The 16,059-nt window shown below is 29.0% G+C and overlaps 1 protein-coding gene across 1 annotated transcript in view; it reads right to left on the bottom strand.

Annotated features, from left to right (window-relative positions):
- Positions 1 to 16,059, bottom strand: part of ADAMTS16 (ADAM metallopeptidase with thrombospondin type 1 motif 16) — a 232,380-nt gene that overhangs the window by 152,309 nt on the left and 64,012 nt on the right. The window contains exons 5-6 of the mRNA XM_031946108.1: positions 4,276 to 4,475; positions 1,682 to 1,765 (exon numbers count right to left, since the gene is read on the bottom strand). Of these exons, the coding sequence (XP_031801968.1) occupies positions 1,682 to 1,765; positions 4,276 to 4,475 (284 nt within the window). The remainder of the gene's footprint in view (positions 1 to 1,681; positions 1,766 to 4,275; positions 4,476 to 16,059) is intronic.

Here is a 16,059-nt window from a genome sequence, read left to right as displayed (position 1 = left end):
AGAAGTAAGAAGAAATCACTACAAAATAAATCACCATTTAAACACACAAATAAATTCTGCTTTGGACAATTTATAAAACTGCTAACTTGTATCATTAATAAAGAAAATAGAAAATAGAGGTCATGAACAGAATTTGGAGGCAAACAGTTTCATTACAGTGACCATGTTGTGAGTTAAGTTTTATTTTTAGCAACACTATTTCCTGATAAATGTGTATTTTTAGAGGCCTTTTTTGTAGAAACTTTTGAGAAAGTAGTAGTGATGGTAGTAAAAGTATACAATGTTTCATGGTCAACAAATCATACCTTTTATTTAAAATATCTTGGTTTTACCAGGGAAAGGAGTAAAGCTAAGTTAAATGCCAATGTGTAAAATGTTTGAAAAGAGACAGCATGCCTGAAATTCTTCAGGGGGTGATTTCCAGGAAAATTACATTAATTATCGTTAACACAGGTGTATGATCAAAAGACAGACTCATCCTCTTTGCAGCTTGGATAAATTCCAAGTGAAAAAGTTTTAAAACACAAAATAATTAAGCTGTCACTTGAGAAACATTGAACGTTCAGCACACAAAGTAAGACCTTTGGCTTAAATTTGTTCTCTTTTCCTTTAGGGAGGAGAATAGGGTTGGATATTGGGTGGGTTTATAGGAAAGAAAGCATAAAGTCCATTTGTATTCTGCCAGTACTTCACCCATCTCTTGCCAAGCAAAAGATAGAGAGGATCTGTTAATGACGGTTTTTTACACTGTAAAGTCTGTGTGTCACAATCCCTTTAGCACCCAGTGAATCAATGGGATATTAGCAAAGAGAAGTAAGGGAATAGCTCTCTCTTACTATTCTACTCCTTCTATTATATTAAGTCTTCTCATCATGACAGACATGGAAAAAACACAAAAGTCACTCATATAAATTAGGGATCTGGAATTGCAGAAAGTGTTTTTCTTTCTAGAGATGTACATAACCAATAATGAGTAAAAAAAAATCACTGAAATGATCACCATTTAAATACATGGATAGATACTGCTTTGAGAAATTTATAAAATAGACAAATTAGATATCAAGAAGAGATGTTAGTTCAGAAAGTAAAAATTACTTTAATTTCATTGATTCTCTATATAACTCAATATGAAAATGAGTTTAAAAGTAGTAAGAAATATTGGTATGATAAAAGAACTAATATTGAGTAGTTTCCAATGATCACAAATAAAATTATATCATAATAGCTTAACTAATTTTATTCCTATGAAACAAACAAAATATATACCATTTTGTTGTTGTTGCTCTCTACAATCAACTCTGCCACATGGTATTCTAAAATCTCTAGTCAGCAAGAGATATGGCCTATATGCTATATTCCAAACATATTTGTAGTTTTTTTTTTTTAAACAAAGAGACCAACTTAAATCTTTTGAACTCTTTAAAGAATGCAGGCAGTTCTCATCCTGCCTTCTATTACACTCTCACAAGGTAAGATTATTTGACCCCTCTTTATACAAACCACAAAAAATCAAATAATCCTACTGAATTAACTGATGAAAAATTCATTAGTTATTAAACAGGAATTTTTTTAGCCTCAGGCAAATTGAGTTAGGGAATAAAGATGGCTATTATACAAATGAAAGTAAAACACTGAATTTGCATTATTTCTTTGAAAAAAACAACTTTCAGTAATATTGTACCTGCTCTTCTTCTAGAAGAATCAGACCTACAACTGCAATGTTGATGTTACCACCTATTGTTCCATCTTTGAACAAAGCAGACACCTGAGGAAAATAAGAAAATCACATTTGTCATAGAAGCCTTTGCATTTCATATAACCTGCTTTAAAACACATTTTCAGAAAACAGATTTACTTTGTTTTGATACTGCAGCATCATTTTTATCAGATCATTAAGTATATTATAGTTGATACCTCAACAATACCTGAAGTAAAAAGACAAAATAGAGCTTCTGAACCATAAATAGCAATGGAAACAGTCAAAAAGATTTGATTGATTGGTTACTGACCACCACTATTAATAATTATTAATGCCAGTCCCTGTGGACTGGCCCCAAAGCCCAGGAGTATGAGAAAAACATCAGGAAAAAAAATAGACAGAAGAAGAAAATGAAGATGGGGCAGAAAAAAGGAAGAGAAAAATGGCAGCTTAGCAGAAGTAAATGAAACCAGAAACCCTTATGACAGAAATTAATGACAAATATTCAATCAGCAGTAAAAACTGACAAAAGAACAAAAGATGAGCACATGGACAGAACAAAAAAAAAAATGACTGCAAAACTGAGGGTAAATAGGTTTGCATATCATAGAAGTCTCTGAGGACATTTTAAAGAGAGCACTACATAGGAGACACCTGCATTTTGTGCAGATATTTAATGAAATATTTAATGAAATTTGGCTTATTAGCCTCAGAGGACATCACTCCATTACAATTCAATAATGGATGTTCACAGTGATGATCCTGAGGCATCATGAAAAGACAAAATTATATTTAATAAACTCCATTTACTAAAACAAAAAAAATTGACCAACATTGTTTAATAAAAGATGTTAGTACTTACAATTGGTATACTGTTGCAAACTTTTCTTATCTGGAAAATTCATTTTTGTGGAACATTTTATGTTTTGAGGATCCCTTACAAAAATGCGTTTTTAATAATTACTTTTTGAATGAATGAAAGAAACCAGGAAGAAAAGAATAAATGAAGCAATGCTTCTTTTTACTGAGAATCTAATGATACAGAAAGAATATACTACAAGGTCAGTAGAAAGGCATCTTGAGTGGAAAAAGGTATCCTTCCATATATTGTTTTTTAATAGTAAAAATTAGGTTATATTCATCAAGTTCCCAGCATTTATTTTGAAGGTAGAGAATGATGGAGGTATAAAACATTTAAATATCTAAATATTTCCTACTTGAAAAGAGAAACAGTTTTACTCTACTCAAAACCTTTCAACTTCTTTCTGGAATTTATCTTGAAGAGTTTTGTTTTTTTTTTAAGTACTCAAAACACTAAAATTATTATGGTTATACAAATTTTTATTCAGTCTCTCTTTCTCACACTAATTCCCTTCACTTAAAGGCAAACAACTCTTTAGAGAAATTTATTAGTGAATCAGCTCTGATTCTAACTTTTTTCTTACTCTCCACATAAAATCAATTGCAATGTTTTAAAAATTCTCCTTACATATATCTTATATCAGTCTTTATCTCTGTTTCCATTGCAAATATCTCAGTGCAATTTTTCATTGATTGGATTTTAATATTAGCCACCTACATGTTTTCATGGTTCTAGTCTCTCTTTCTCAACCTGCTCTTCACACGGTTGACAAAGCAATCTTCCTAATATGAAGACCTAATCACATTCTTCTTCTGCATGAAAACAATTGCCAACTCTTACTATATAGGAAATAAAATGTTTATTCTCTAGTCTGCCATTCAAGATCTTTATCTCATTTCAAATCATTTTTTCAAACTTAATTCATACTACTTCTCTTCATGGATTTTACATTCTAATGAAATTGTCCTACCTGCAGTTCTCACATTTTTCCCTGTCATCTTCTTCCTGGAACTTATTCTGGCAAAATTCCATGTAAAGCATTCTTCCCCATTATCTACTAAAATCTTTTTTTATTTTTTTTTAAATGGATCCACTCATTAGAGTACTTTATTTCTAGCCAGGAAGGTAAAGTTTCAAATCTTGCCTTACATTATTATGAGCTATGTGATGTTGGGCAAGTCACTTAACTCTCAAGTTGAACCATCATCTGTAAAATAGAGATTATATGAGCATGTGCAATACAGGGCTATTGTGACAACTTTTGAAAAGTGTCTTAAAAATTTTTAAAGTGCTTTATGGATGTGAGCTATTAATGATGACTATAATATAATAATCACTATTAGTTATTTTCTCATAAAATCTCAGGCCAAACTTAAATAGTTCAAATCCTCTTCAAATTTCATATCACTCTATTTGACTACTCTCATATATTAGTATTAAGAGTACTTTTATCACTCTACACAAATTATAAAATCTTTGAGAATAGGGGTATTTTTATTAAATTTCTACTGCTTTAATGTTATAAATGTTTTAACAACCGGTACTTTAATATTTATTGAATTAAATTTGCTAAATTCACCAAGAAAGGTTTCTTATGATTTCTAAATGAATCCCCAAGTAAAGTATCAGAATGCCAAATGCTAATTTAGTGATATTACAGATATTAGGAAAGATTTAATTACCCAGTTGGCCTCAACAAGAAGTGCTATCCTACCATATTGAGTATAGTCAAGACGTATGTTGTAATATTTTCATGACCATGGTTTTGCATCATCTTTTTGTCAACTACCACTAGTGTTTCCACATTCAGTTCATTATTTTTGTGGGTTTTCAGTAGAGAACGCTTGTTTCGCAATGGATACTTATATTCATCAGGTAAGATGAAAAGATCTTCTTTGGGAGGCTTTGGCATATCTGTAAAAGGAAACAAAGGAAATCAATGAAAAGTGGAAAATATCTTATTTCCAATGGCCCAAGTTAATGGATTGAAACTGATGCTTCGGTTATCACTATAGCACTTATGAGCTGTTGTTCTTATGTGCCTTCCTCCAACAGGAAACTAGTGAACTGGATGTATGTATTATTCATTTCCAGCAGTTGTAGGCATAATTCCCAAAGATTCTTACAATCCTGTGCATATTTTGAAAAGGGGCCTTGTAAAGCAATAGTTTCAAATTCAAATGAAATTGCCATAAATAATTTTCTTATTGTTAATGATAAATATTGCAAAAGAGCTTTAGTTCACCATTTACAACTTTGTTATTCTGTCATTCATTCTCTTACACTGAACTAAATGCCAAGTGCTTAAGGGTAATACTGTAGAGCAAAGAATTTGAAGTCCAGATTCCACCATGATTGCTTATTCCAGGAAGTTACAACTATTTTGGGCCTCAAATTTATCACCTGAAAAAGGAAAGTATAGACTAGAGAAATTCTAGGGTGTCTTCCAGCTCTAAATCTATGATCCTATGAGCACTTGAATGCCTATTTTTCTTGTCTCAACTGGATTGTGTCTCCCAGAAGTAGGATTTTTATTAGCTTTGTGTTAAAAAGCAAGAACAACAACAAAATCTCTTATCCCAGATCCTAATATGATGTGAACCATCTGAACACACTATAAATATTTATTTAGAAGACAAAGACTTTTTTGTTTGTCAAGTTAGTATAACGAGGTTGAGATTTTGTTTATGGCTTTTTTGTTTGTTTTGGTTTGGGTATATACAATTAGTAGGTAGAGATATGGAAGGCAACATTCCCTTCTAGCTCTATATGAACTTATGATCCAGATAAGGTTGTGTGAAAATTATCTTTGGACAGAAAAAAATTTAAAATGTGGTTAGACTTTGTGTTATACAATTTCAAATGTGGGATTGGCAAATGCAATTGTTTAATTGGTTAATTATAGGTCTGATCTTGGAAATCTTAGAAAACTATAATTGTAAAATATGCAGTAAGCAGAGAGTGATTTTTTAAAGACTTGTAATCACATCCAGCATTATACAAACACAATGGCTACTCGCTGCATTAAACATTGTTTTTAAACTATACTCACTGTTCTTTATTGAAATATCCCCAAATTTAATTATTATGTGTTATAGTTATCCTTTAAATGTCATAAAATCCATTCAGAATGTCCCCAATAGATAATGCTTAGGGTTCAATTAATTCTTTATCAGTCCATCATTACATAATCCAAGCTGCTGAATAATGAGTTGAGTGTGTTTTATTAGGTAAGGGCACTCCTGAACAAGTATTCAGGACTCTGTTGATTCTATTTATGAAACTTGATTGCATCACAAATAAAGATTGAATGTTAACTGATATCTTAGAGAAAGAAAATAGAAAAAGAAATTCAATTCATGAATTGAGATATTAAAAAATCCAATACTAAATATTAATCATGTTATGTTGTACCACAGTTCTCTTTTATTATTCTGACTCAGTTTCCCTAAATTGTCTTGCCTTGGTTTCCCTGAATTGTGACCTAATTTTTCTGGTCAATCCTGCAACCACTCCTCCCTCTTAATTATCAGAGTATTTGACAAGGATAAAAGATCTTATATTTTATAAATAAATCCTTTCTGTATTGGAATACGAACCATCATTCAAAACCTCTCCTTGCCTCCCCACCCTACAGAACTGGGTTTTATTCGGTTCCCACCAACTCTGACTCCCCCCCCTCTGTCTCCCCTGCCTGGCAGGTATATATGTTTAAAGAACTCAAATTGTTTCGATTCTTGGGTGATATCCATTCACCCTGGGACCAAGCATGGATTATTTGGTCCTATAATTCTCCCCCAAATAAAAATTAAAACTTCAACTCTATCTTCCCAGTTTCTCTGGCATTACATTTAGGTTTTCTTTTCCTATTTTCTTGAATTAATATTCTATCAAATGGAGTAGGGACCTGAAAAACTAAGAGGAAGTTCGGGTGGGAAACAATTTTGAGAAATTAAAGAAATGAAAAATGCAAGAGAGAAAAGGAGGAAGAATGAATGGAGCTTTTCAGGAACATTACCATCTTATAGAACTTCCAAACTGTCCAGAAAGCATGGAATAATTTTCTTCCCCCACCTCTTAAGCAAGATACTTAAGTTATATGTAGATAAGAACTTGGCATCTAACAAATTTTTTAAACAGGGTTTAAAAACAGGAAAGAAAGAATTATTTATTTTGAAAAATCAATATCGCCAAATGGAGGAACCGCTGGGCTCCACATTTTCTCCAAACCACCTATTAAACCTTAAATAATCTGACAAAATAAACCCCAAAATAGTTACCAAGAAAGCATCCCTTAATTCTGAAAGGTCTTTTTGTTGAGGCAGGGATGGTTTGTCCAGGCTTGGGACAGCGGGAGCCCACCACAAACTAAGGGTTTAGTGTATCTCACCCCCAGACTTCCACAGGATTAAACCCCCTGGCACAATTCAGACCCCAAAGAAAACTAAAAAACACCGTGAAAATACAACCCCAAAACTGGATTTGGGACCCCACCCCCCCCACAGCATCTCAGCATATCTAAATCTCGACAAAGCCAACATCCTCTAGTCCTCGCCTGCCCCCACATCAGAAATCGGCCCCTCCCAAAAAAATCCCATTTGGGGTTTTTTCCTTTTTTTCTTTTAATTTTCTCTATTCTTTCTACAAAACAAAAGTTGAAAAGGGACTAAAATTAACACTTTAACAGAAGAAACAACTTAAACCTGAAACTAAAAGCAAAATTCCAGAATCCCCAAGAGAATTCTTTCCTCCAACAGATAATCCAAAAAATTAAAAACTCCAAAAGAAAAAAATGGGAAAGGAAGGACTAAGAAGTCTGAAAGGTATCTAATCATTTAAAGAAAAATATAAAAAAAACAAAAAGGTTATGAACAAAAACAAAAAACTCTTAAAAAAAAAAATTGGGAAAATGGAAAAAAATTCCATAAAAAAATTACAATTAAAAAAGCTATAAAAAAAAGTAAAAAAAACATTGAAAATTAAAAAACAAAGGAAAAACTAAGGAACAAGGAAAACTAAAAAACCAAAAAAAACAAACAATGGAAAAATTAAAAAACCTTCGGGAAAACAAGACCAAAAATATCTAAGAACAACAAAAGCCACCCCAGAAAAAATAAAAAAAACCGGACATATTTCCAAAATTATCAAAAGAACCCCAAAGTCAAAAAAGAAAAAAAACTTGAAAATTACATCACCCTGAAAGGGATCCCTCACAACACAAAAAAAGGGCCAAACCCAGAACCCTCAAAGAAAAAAAAACTCCCACTAAAACCTTTCAAAAAAAGAACCAAAAAATCACCCAAATCACCTATCCACATTAAAAACAAAAGGGTCAAAAATATTCCAAAACTAAAACCCTATCAACCAAAAATAACCCCTAGAAAACATTTTTCCAAAAAATTATTCAACAAAATAAACACCTATTTTGGAAAAAAGAACAAAAAAATTAAAATACAGAAAAAAATGAAACCTAGAAAAAAAAAGAAGAAAGAGTACACTTTTTCACATTCATAACCATAAAAAACCATTATTAGAAAAAAAACCTCAAACTCAATTAAGAAAAAAGAACCCATTTAACCGAAACCCAAAAAAACCCCAAAAAAAGGGAAAATAACAAAATTAAACAAAAACTTACTAAAAAAATTAAAAAAAAAATCAAACAAATTAAAACCCACCCAAAAAAAACACTCAAACATCATACCAAAAATTTGGGATACCAAACGAATAAAAACTTCCAGATTTACCATTCAACTAAAAATCTAAAATGAAAAATTAAAACCCCGTAAACCTAAATTGAAATTAAAAAAAAAAGGAAAATCAAAAAAGGAAAAAGAAAAACAAATTATTATAAATTAAATTTCAAAAAACCAAAAAAAACAAACCCCAAAACTGATTAAAAAAAAAGAAAAAATCTTTAATCAAATAAAAAAACTCCCCACTAAGAAAAAAAGGCAAAATTAAAAGCCCAATTTAAAAAAATTCAACCTTAAATAAAGGAAAATCCTTCAAAATTGGGGGGGACCAAAATGGCGAAAAACACCGCCTTTAACTCTTCTCTTACCCTCTTTATCAAAAACACCCAAAAATATTTGCCCTTTAAAAGGAAAAAAACAACCACCCAAAAAAACCATCCCCGGTTTCCCGGGGCCGGGGGGCAACAAGAAAAGCCCGAAATTCCAAACCCAAACACAACCACATCCCCGGCCCCAACCCATGGGGTTTTCCTTGGGAGGGGAGGGGGCAGCCCGGGTTAGCCCCCTGGCGGGGGGTGGCTTGGGGCCTGGGTTTTCGGGCCGAGTAGGCGAGACACTGGGCAGAGTTTGGGCTGTCTTGCCTGCGGCGCCAGCTTACTAAGTCCCACAAGAGGCTCCGCCTGGGCGGTGACACTTTACCACTTAGTCCAGCCGAGGGCAATCATAATCCCCGCCCCACCAGTTGATAGCTAGGCCAGTGCTGAATCCACTTCCTGTTGGGGAAGGAAATCACCAAAGGCACTATACTGGCGGTCGGTTTACATCTTTCCCGCCTGAGAAAGCTGGGAACCCCCCAAACCACCCAAAACTTTAAAACAAAAAAAAAAAAAATCAAAACTTCATAAAAAGAAAATCACAAACCAAAACCTCCAGCAAAAAAACAACTTCCTCCTTTCAAAGCCCTCAAAAAGCCAAAAATTTCCAAAAGAGGAGAAGAAAAAAAAAAAAAACCAAAGAGAAAAATAACTTCCCAAATACGAAAAAAATTAAAAAAATTCCAAAAAAAATTTGGGAAATTGGAAAAAAAAAAAAAACCAAAAGTAAGAAAAGGGAAAAAAAAAAAAGAATTCATAGAAAAAAAAAGGGATGGGAAAAAAAAATTCACAAAAAAAAAAAATGAAATAAAAAATTCCCCGAAAAACAATACTTAAAACCAAATTAATAACAAAAAATAAAAAGCAATAAGAAAATAATTTCTTTAAAAAAACTACCAAATTGAAACAATGATGCATTAACACAAAAGAAACAGCAAAAACCCCAAAAAAAACAAACTAAAAACAGAATTATCTACTTTAAAAAAACAACTTAAAAAACAAAAAAATCTAATTAAATTTTCCAAAATAGATAAAAAAAAGCCAAACCTATTTTAAAAAACAAACAAAAAAAAGCCCAGTTAAAAACAAAAAAATACAAAAAATCATCAAACCTTTAAAGAAACCCAAAAAAAACCCAGAAGCAAGGCAAAATTTTAAACCAATGAAAGGAAAAAATTTTATTGAAAACCATTTAAATCCAGGTGCCAAAATAATACCCAAATCCCCTCTCATTAAAGGAAAGAACCCGGAAAGAATTCAAACCCAAAATTACAAAAATTTAAAAACCCACCCACTTTCTATTTTCCCCAAAAAATATTTTAAAAAGAAACAAAATAATTCCATTTTTTTAAAAAAAAAAGAACTAAACAAAAATTTGACTCCAAGAATAGAACCCCAAGAGATGCAAAAAAAGGTAAAAAAAACCGAAACATTCCTTTGTGAAACAAAAAAAAAATTAAAAATTTGATAGTCTGAATAAATAAAAAAAGGGAAAGATAGGAAAAGGGATGGGATTAAAATAAGGTGGGAAGGGGGGAAAAGAAAACCAATCCCAAAAGGCTAAGGGAAACTTAAACCAACGAGGGAATTTAAAAAGGGGGAAAAAATTTTAATCTTACTCCCTCAGAGTTTAAAAAAAGAAAAAAATTGAATTTGTTTTAAAAAACCCAAAAAAAAGGGGAAAGGGAAAAGGAAAAAAAAAGAAAATAAAAAAGGGGAAAGACTCAAAGGGGAAGGGATTAAAAAAGGAAAGTATCGGATAAAGAGGGTTTAAAAATTTTAAGGGGAAAATTGGGGGAGGCAAAAAAAAAAACACAACCCGGGGTTTTAGGCAAAAAAATTTAAAAATTCTAAAGAAATTGAATGGATGAACTCCCCCAAAAAGAAGAAAGCAGGACTGGATAAAACAACCCCAAAATATGTTGTTTAAAAAAAACATTTAAAGCAGGGATAATATAGAGAAAAAGTAAAAAAAAGGCTGAAAATATTATGCTCCCAGGTAATCAAAAGGGTGCCTCCATCCTCAACAAAAGTAAAAAATCAATTAAAAAGATAAGGAAAAAACCACATCCCGCTAAAGGCAGAAAACAACGAAGCAAATAATAAACATAAAAAAATGAAAGGGCACCCAGCCCTAAAAAATTAAGAGAGTTCAAGAAAAAAGACAAAAAACGGAGTAAATTCAAAACCTTTGCACCCCCAGAATTAGACAAATAAAAACAAACAAATAAGAAAGAAAAAAGAAAAAATTTTTGAAAAATTAGTTAAAGTGGGATTTGGAAATAATGGGAAAGGAGTATACTTTCCTCACAGTTCATGGAACCACAAAAATTGAAAATATATTAGACATAAAGACCTCAGTAAAAAACAAAAGAAACAGAAATAGTAAAGTTTTCAATCATGATGCAAAAAAATAATTCAACAAAAAGTTAGGGGAAAATAACCAAAAAAGTAATTGAAAACTAAAAATCTCATTTAAAAATGATTGGGTAAGAAGCAAAATTTAGATAAATTAATAATTTCTCAAGATAATGAAATGATAGACATCATACCAAAATTTGGATGTACCAAAGGGTAATAAGAGGGGGAATTTTTAAAACCTTTTGAGGTTAAGGGAATAAAAGAGAAAGAAAAGAAATGAATTGGGCCCTTGAAACTAAAAAAACTAAAAAAACCAAATTAAAAACCCCAATAAATAAAAATTGGAAATTTAAAATTAAAAGGAAAATTAAAAATATTGAAAGTAAAAAAAAAAACTATTGAACTAATTAATAAAAAACTAAGAGTTGGTTCTAAAGGAAAAAGCCAATAAAAATAATAAGCCTTTTTAAACCTGATTAGAAAAAGGAGGGGGAAAAATGAAATTAGGTTTTAAAATAAAAGGAACTTTCCCCAATGGAGGAAATTAGAAATAAAAGGAGTTATTTTGCCCAATTTATCTAAATTTGATAACCTGTAAATTAAACCCCAAAAAATAAATTCCCAGATAACAGAGGAAGAATAAATTCTTGAATTCCCATTTAGAAAAAAAATAGAAAAGATTAAAAACCCCCCAAGAAAAAACCCCAGGCCGGGTTTAATTAATTTTAAAAAAAAAAAACCCAATCTTATAAATTATTTGAAAAATAGGGAAAAAGGGTCCCCCAAATTCCTTCAACACGACATGGTAAACCCAAACCGGTGGGAAACAGAGAAAAAGAAAATTATAGACCAATCCCAAAATATTAGCAAAAAATTTAAAAAAAAATCCCGAAAAACTTTCCCAAGAAATAACCGGAAAGGGGGTTATAAGGAACAAATTTAATAAAAAACATAAAAAATGTAAATAAAATAAAAAAATTGATATTCAAAACAAAACTTTAAAAAAATAAATAATTAAAAACTTAAAAATAAAAATCTTTTAAAAAATACAATATTTAAAACCCAACATTCCAAATTTAATGGAACAAAACCATTCCCAATAAATTAAAAAAATTCCAATACCAAAAAGGGAAAAAGCCCTTTAAATAAAAACTAAAAAATTAAAAAAAAAAAAACAAAAAAGAATTATACCCAACATATGGTTACTTGGAAACCCCAAATTCTAAAAGATTTTAAAATAACCACAACTTTAGCAAATTTAAAAAAAAAAAAGTAAAAAAACATAAAAAATCCAAAGTAAAAAAAGGAAATTCCAAAATAACAAAAAATTATTTTAAATCAAATTCCCAAAGGGAAAAAAAAAAATTTAACAAAAAATTCAGCCCCTTTACAAAAAAAAATCCCACAAATAAAAATTATTAAATCCATAACAAAATTATAAAAACAAATTTTTACCAAAAAAATTTATTGGTTTAAAACAACCCCAAAAAAAAAATCCCAAAGAAAAAAAAACAAATTTAAAAAAAAACAAAACCAAATTTAATAAATTAAAAAAAAAAAAAAAAAACCCCCAAAAAATAATTAAAAAAAACAACCAAAACTTTTTATTGGCAAAAAATTATTACGGGAAAGAATTAAGAAAACAAAATATAAACCAGCAAAAACTAAGATCCCCTTTTAAAAAAATTTCTTTTATAAAAAACGGGAAAATTAAACAAATGGAAAAAACTCATTGTCCATACTTTAACCTTTAAACCAAATAACAAAGGGTTAAGCCAAAAGAAAAATTATTAATAAATAAAAAAATTTTAACCCCCAAAGGGGAATTTAACAAAAAAACAAACATTCTAACCAAAATGATTTAAACCCCAAACTAAATTTTTTACAAACAAAACAATCAAAATTAGGGGAAAAAAACAAAAATTTTTAACAGGCGAAAACCCCCCAAAAATATAAATTTACCTAATTTAAAAAACCTTTCCTCCAAATAAAAATTCAAAAAAACAGACAAACCTAGAAGAAAAGAAAGCCTATGAAATTTTCAAAAAAATTGCAACCAAATACACTAAAACCGATCAAAACAAAAAAAAAGAATTTTAGGGGGGGTACTTGCTTTTGGGGGTTTTGCAATCCAAATTTTAAAAATTTTTAACGCTAAAATTATAAAGGGCATCTTTGATCCAAGGTTAATGGGATTAACCCAAAAATTATAAAGGGAAAAACCACACAAGGGGCCCCCCTTTTTGCAAACTGGAAACTAATTTCCCAAATTAAATTAAAAAAATTTTAAAAAAAGGGAAATTACCGAAAAATCCAAAAACAAAACCGGGTTTTAACAAAAATTTTATAAATATAGACCAGGGAACATTATAATTCAACAACAATCTAATAACCATTGATGGATAGGCCTCCTAAAAAGAGACAAAAAAACATTTTAAGACAAAATGAAAACTATTTTTAAAAAAATAGTTAAAGGAAACCATTAATTAATTATTTATTTACACACCTCACTTTTGATTTTTGTTAAGAAAACAGTTGGCTTTTGAACAAAATTTTTTGCATGTATATTTGTTACAGGTTTTTTTAAAATTTATTACTGGGTACCCCATTTGGGGGGGTTTAAATAAAATTAACAAATTTTTAAATTTAATTAAAGAAAAATTATTTAAAAAAAAAAAAATTAAAAAAAAAAAAAAAAAAAAATACCAAAAAAAATTTAAAAAAATTTAAAATTCCCATTTTAGAAAAAAAAAAAGTAAACCCCCCAAAAAAACCCCCCAATTTTTGTAATCCCAAACAAAAAAAATAACCCCAATGTAAAAAAAAAAAATAATTAAGGACCCACCAAATTTTCAAACAAATAAAAACCCCAGAAAAAAAAAAAAAATTTAAACCAACCCCCTTTTAATATTAAAAAACCCAAAAAGGAAAAAAAAAAAAAAACCCCCTTTACACTTGAAATAGGAATCCAAATGAGGGGAAAAAAAAAAACTAAAGGCCAAAAAAAAAACCCTATATCATTTTAAATCAAAAAACATTTGAAAACCCCCAAAATTCCCTTAAAAAATTGTTAAAAAAAAAACTTTCCTTAAAAAACCAGACATTTAAACCAAACAAAATGGAACAAACGAACACCCAATTAAAATTAAAAATTCCCATAACCGACAAAAAAAAAAGAAAGCCAGCAAGCAAAAAGGCAAAAGAATTAAAAAAAAGGGGAAGAAATCCCCCGCATCAAGGAAAAAATAAAATCTAAAAAATTATTAAAAAACCCAATTTGGGGGAAAAAAAAAACCCAAAAATACAGATTTTAAACACAAAAAATCCAACGTAAGACAAAGAGAAACCATTTAAAACCCACTATAAAAAATTTTAAATCCATTCCCAAAAAAATTCAGAAAATTTAAAAAAAAAAACCACCACCAAAATTAACTTTAACCAATTAAAAAATTTTTTAAAAATACAAAAAAAAAATGAAATATTAATTTAAATAATCAATTTTTAGCCCTTTTCAAAGACCCCAAAAAAAAACCAAGAAAAATAAAAAAAGTTCATTTAAAACAAAAAAGGCCAAACAAAATTAATGAAAAATCAAATGGGGGCTTTTTGAAACTAAAATTAATTTAAAGAAACAAAACATTTTTTAAAAAAAAAATTATATAATAATTTTTCCTTTTAAAACACAACAAATTTAACAACATCTTTGAAAAACCCAAAACCCGCAAAAACTTAAATTTTAAAAATTTTAAAATTTAAAACATTTGGGAAATACAAAAAATTTAAAAAACCCCAAATATAAAACTACCCAATAAAAATTTAAAACATTAAAAAAAAAGGGTTTACCTTTAACCTTAAAATCTTTAAAAAAAATTTAGAACATACACAAAATGAAAAACTTTGAATCCAAACTGAAAAATTTTTTTAAAAAAAAATAATCAGAAAAAAAGGGGAAAAAAAAAAAAAAATTTTTAAAAGGGAAATAAAAAATATTTCCAAAAAAATAAAGAAAACTAAAAAAAAAATTTCCCAAAAAAAATGGTAAAAATTAAAAAAAACAATTTAAAAAAATTGAAAAATTTTAAAATTTTAAAAAACCCAACAAATTTTAATAAAAAAACAAATTTTTAAAAATTAAATACACAAAAAACCCTATTTAAAAAAAAAAAAAAAGGGTTTAATTAAAAACTACAAATTTCACCAACTAAAAAAAAAAAAAAATTTCCCTTCAAAATTACAAACTTTTTTTGTCCAAAGAAAACTCAATTTTTAAAAAAGATTTAAAAAAAACTTTGGAAAAGGGGAAACCTTTTGAAAAAAAAACAATAGCCACAAAAAAAAAAAAAAAAAAAAAAAACCAAAAAAGAAAAACAACAATGATTTCAAAACCTAAATTAAAACCAAAAAAAAAGAAAAAAAAATCTTCAAAAAAATTAAAACCACCAACAATTAAAAAACCAAATCAAACCAAAAAAAAAAAAGCCAAAACAAACACATTTCCAAAAAAAAAAAATAAAAAACCATTAATTAATTCCTAACCTTATATTTACCCAAACACCCATTTTACCCAAAACAATTTAAAAAAATTCAAGTATCTTTTAAGAACAAATTTTTAAAACATTGTTACTTTTTTTTTAAAAATTTAACAATCCCAAGGGTTGGGGGAAATAAAAAAAACAAGATTTGCAAAATTTTAAAAATTATTTTAATTTAAAAAAAAACCCATTAAATAAAAAAAAAAAAAAAATTATAACCAATCCCAATGAAAAGCCCAAAACAAAAAAAAAAAAATTAAAAAAAACATTCCCAATAAACAAATAGAAATAAAACCAAAATGGGGGTTTCTATTAAAACCCAAAAAGGTTTAATTAAAACAAATAAAAAAAAACAACCAAAACAGAAAAAATTTAAACAAACATATTCCAAAAAAAAAAAACACTTTTTCAAAAAAGGGGCAATAACCTCAGAAAGCCATAGCAATTTAAAAGGTTTTCCCAAAATCTTAAAAACCAACCCATTTTTCAAATATTTATTAAAACCGCCTGCCGGGAAAAAAAAAAAATATCAAAAACC

The sequence above is a fragment of the Sarcophilus harrisii genome, chromosome 1, assembly GCF_902635505.1.
Source record: "Sarcophilus harrisii chromosome 1, mSarHar1.11, whole genome shotgun sequence".
Taxonomy (NCBI): domain Eukaryota; kingdom Metazoa; phylum Chordata; class Mammalia; order Dasyuromorphia; family Dasyuridae; genus Sarcophilus; species Sarcophilus harrisii.
The sequence above is the reverse complement of the archived record's forward strand: the minus strand, read 5'-3'. Positions and strand labels throughout refer to the sequence as shown.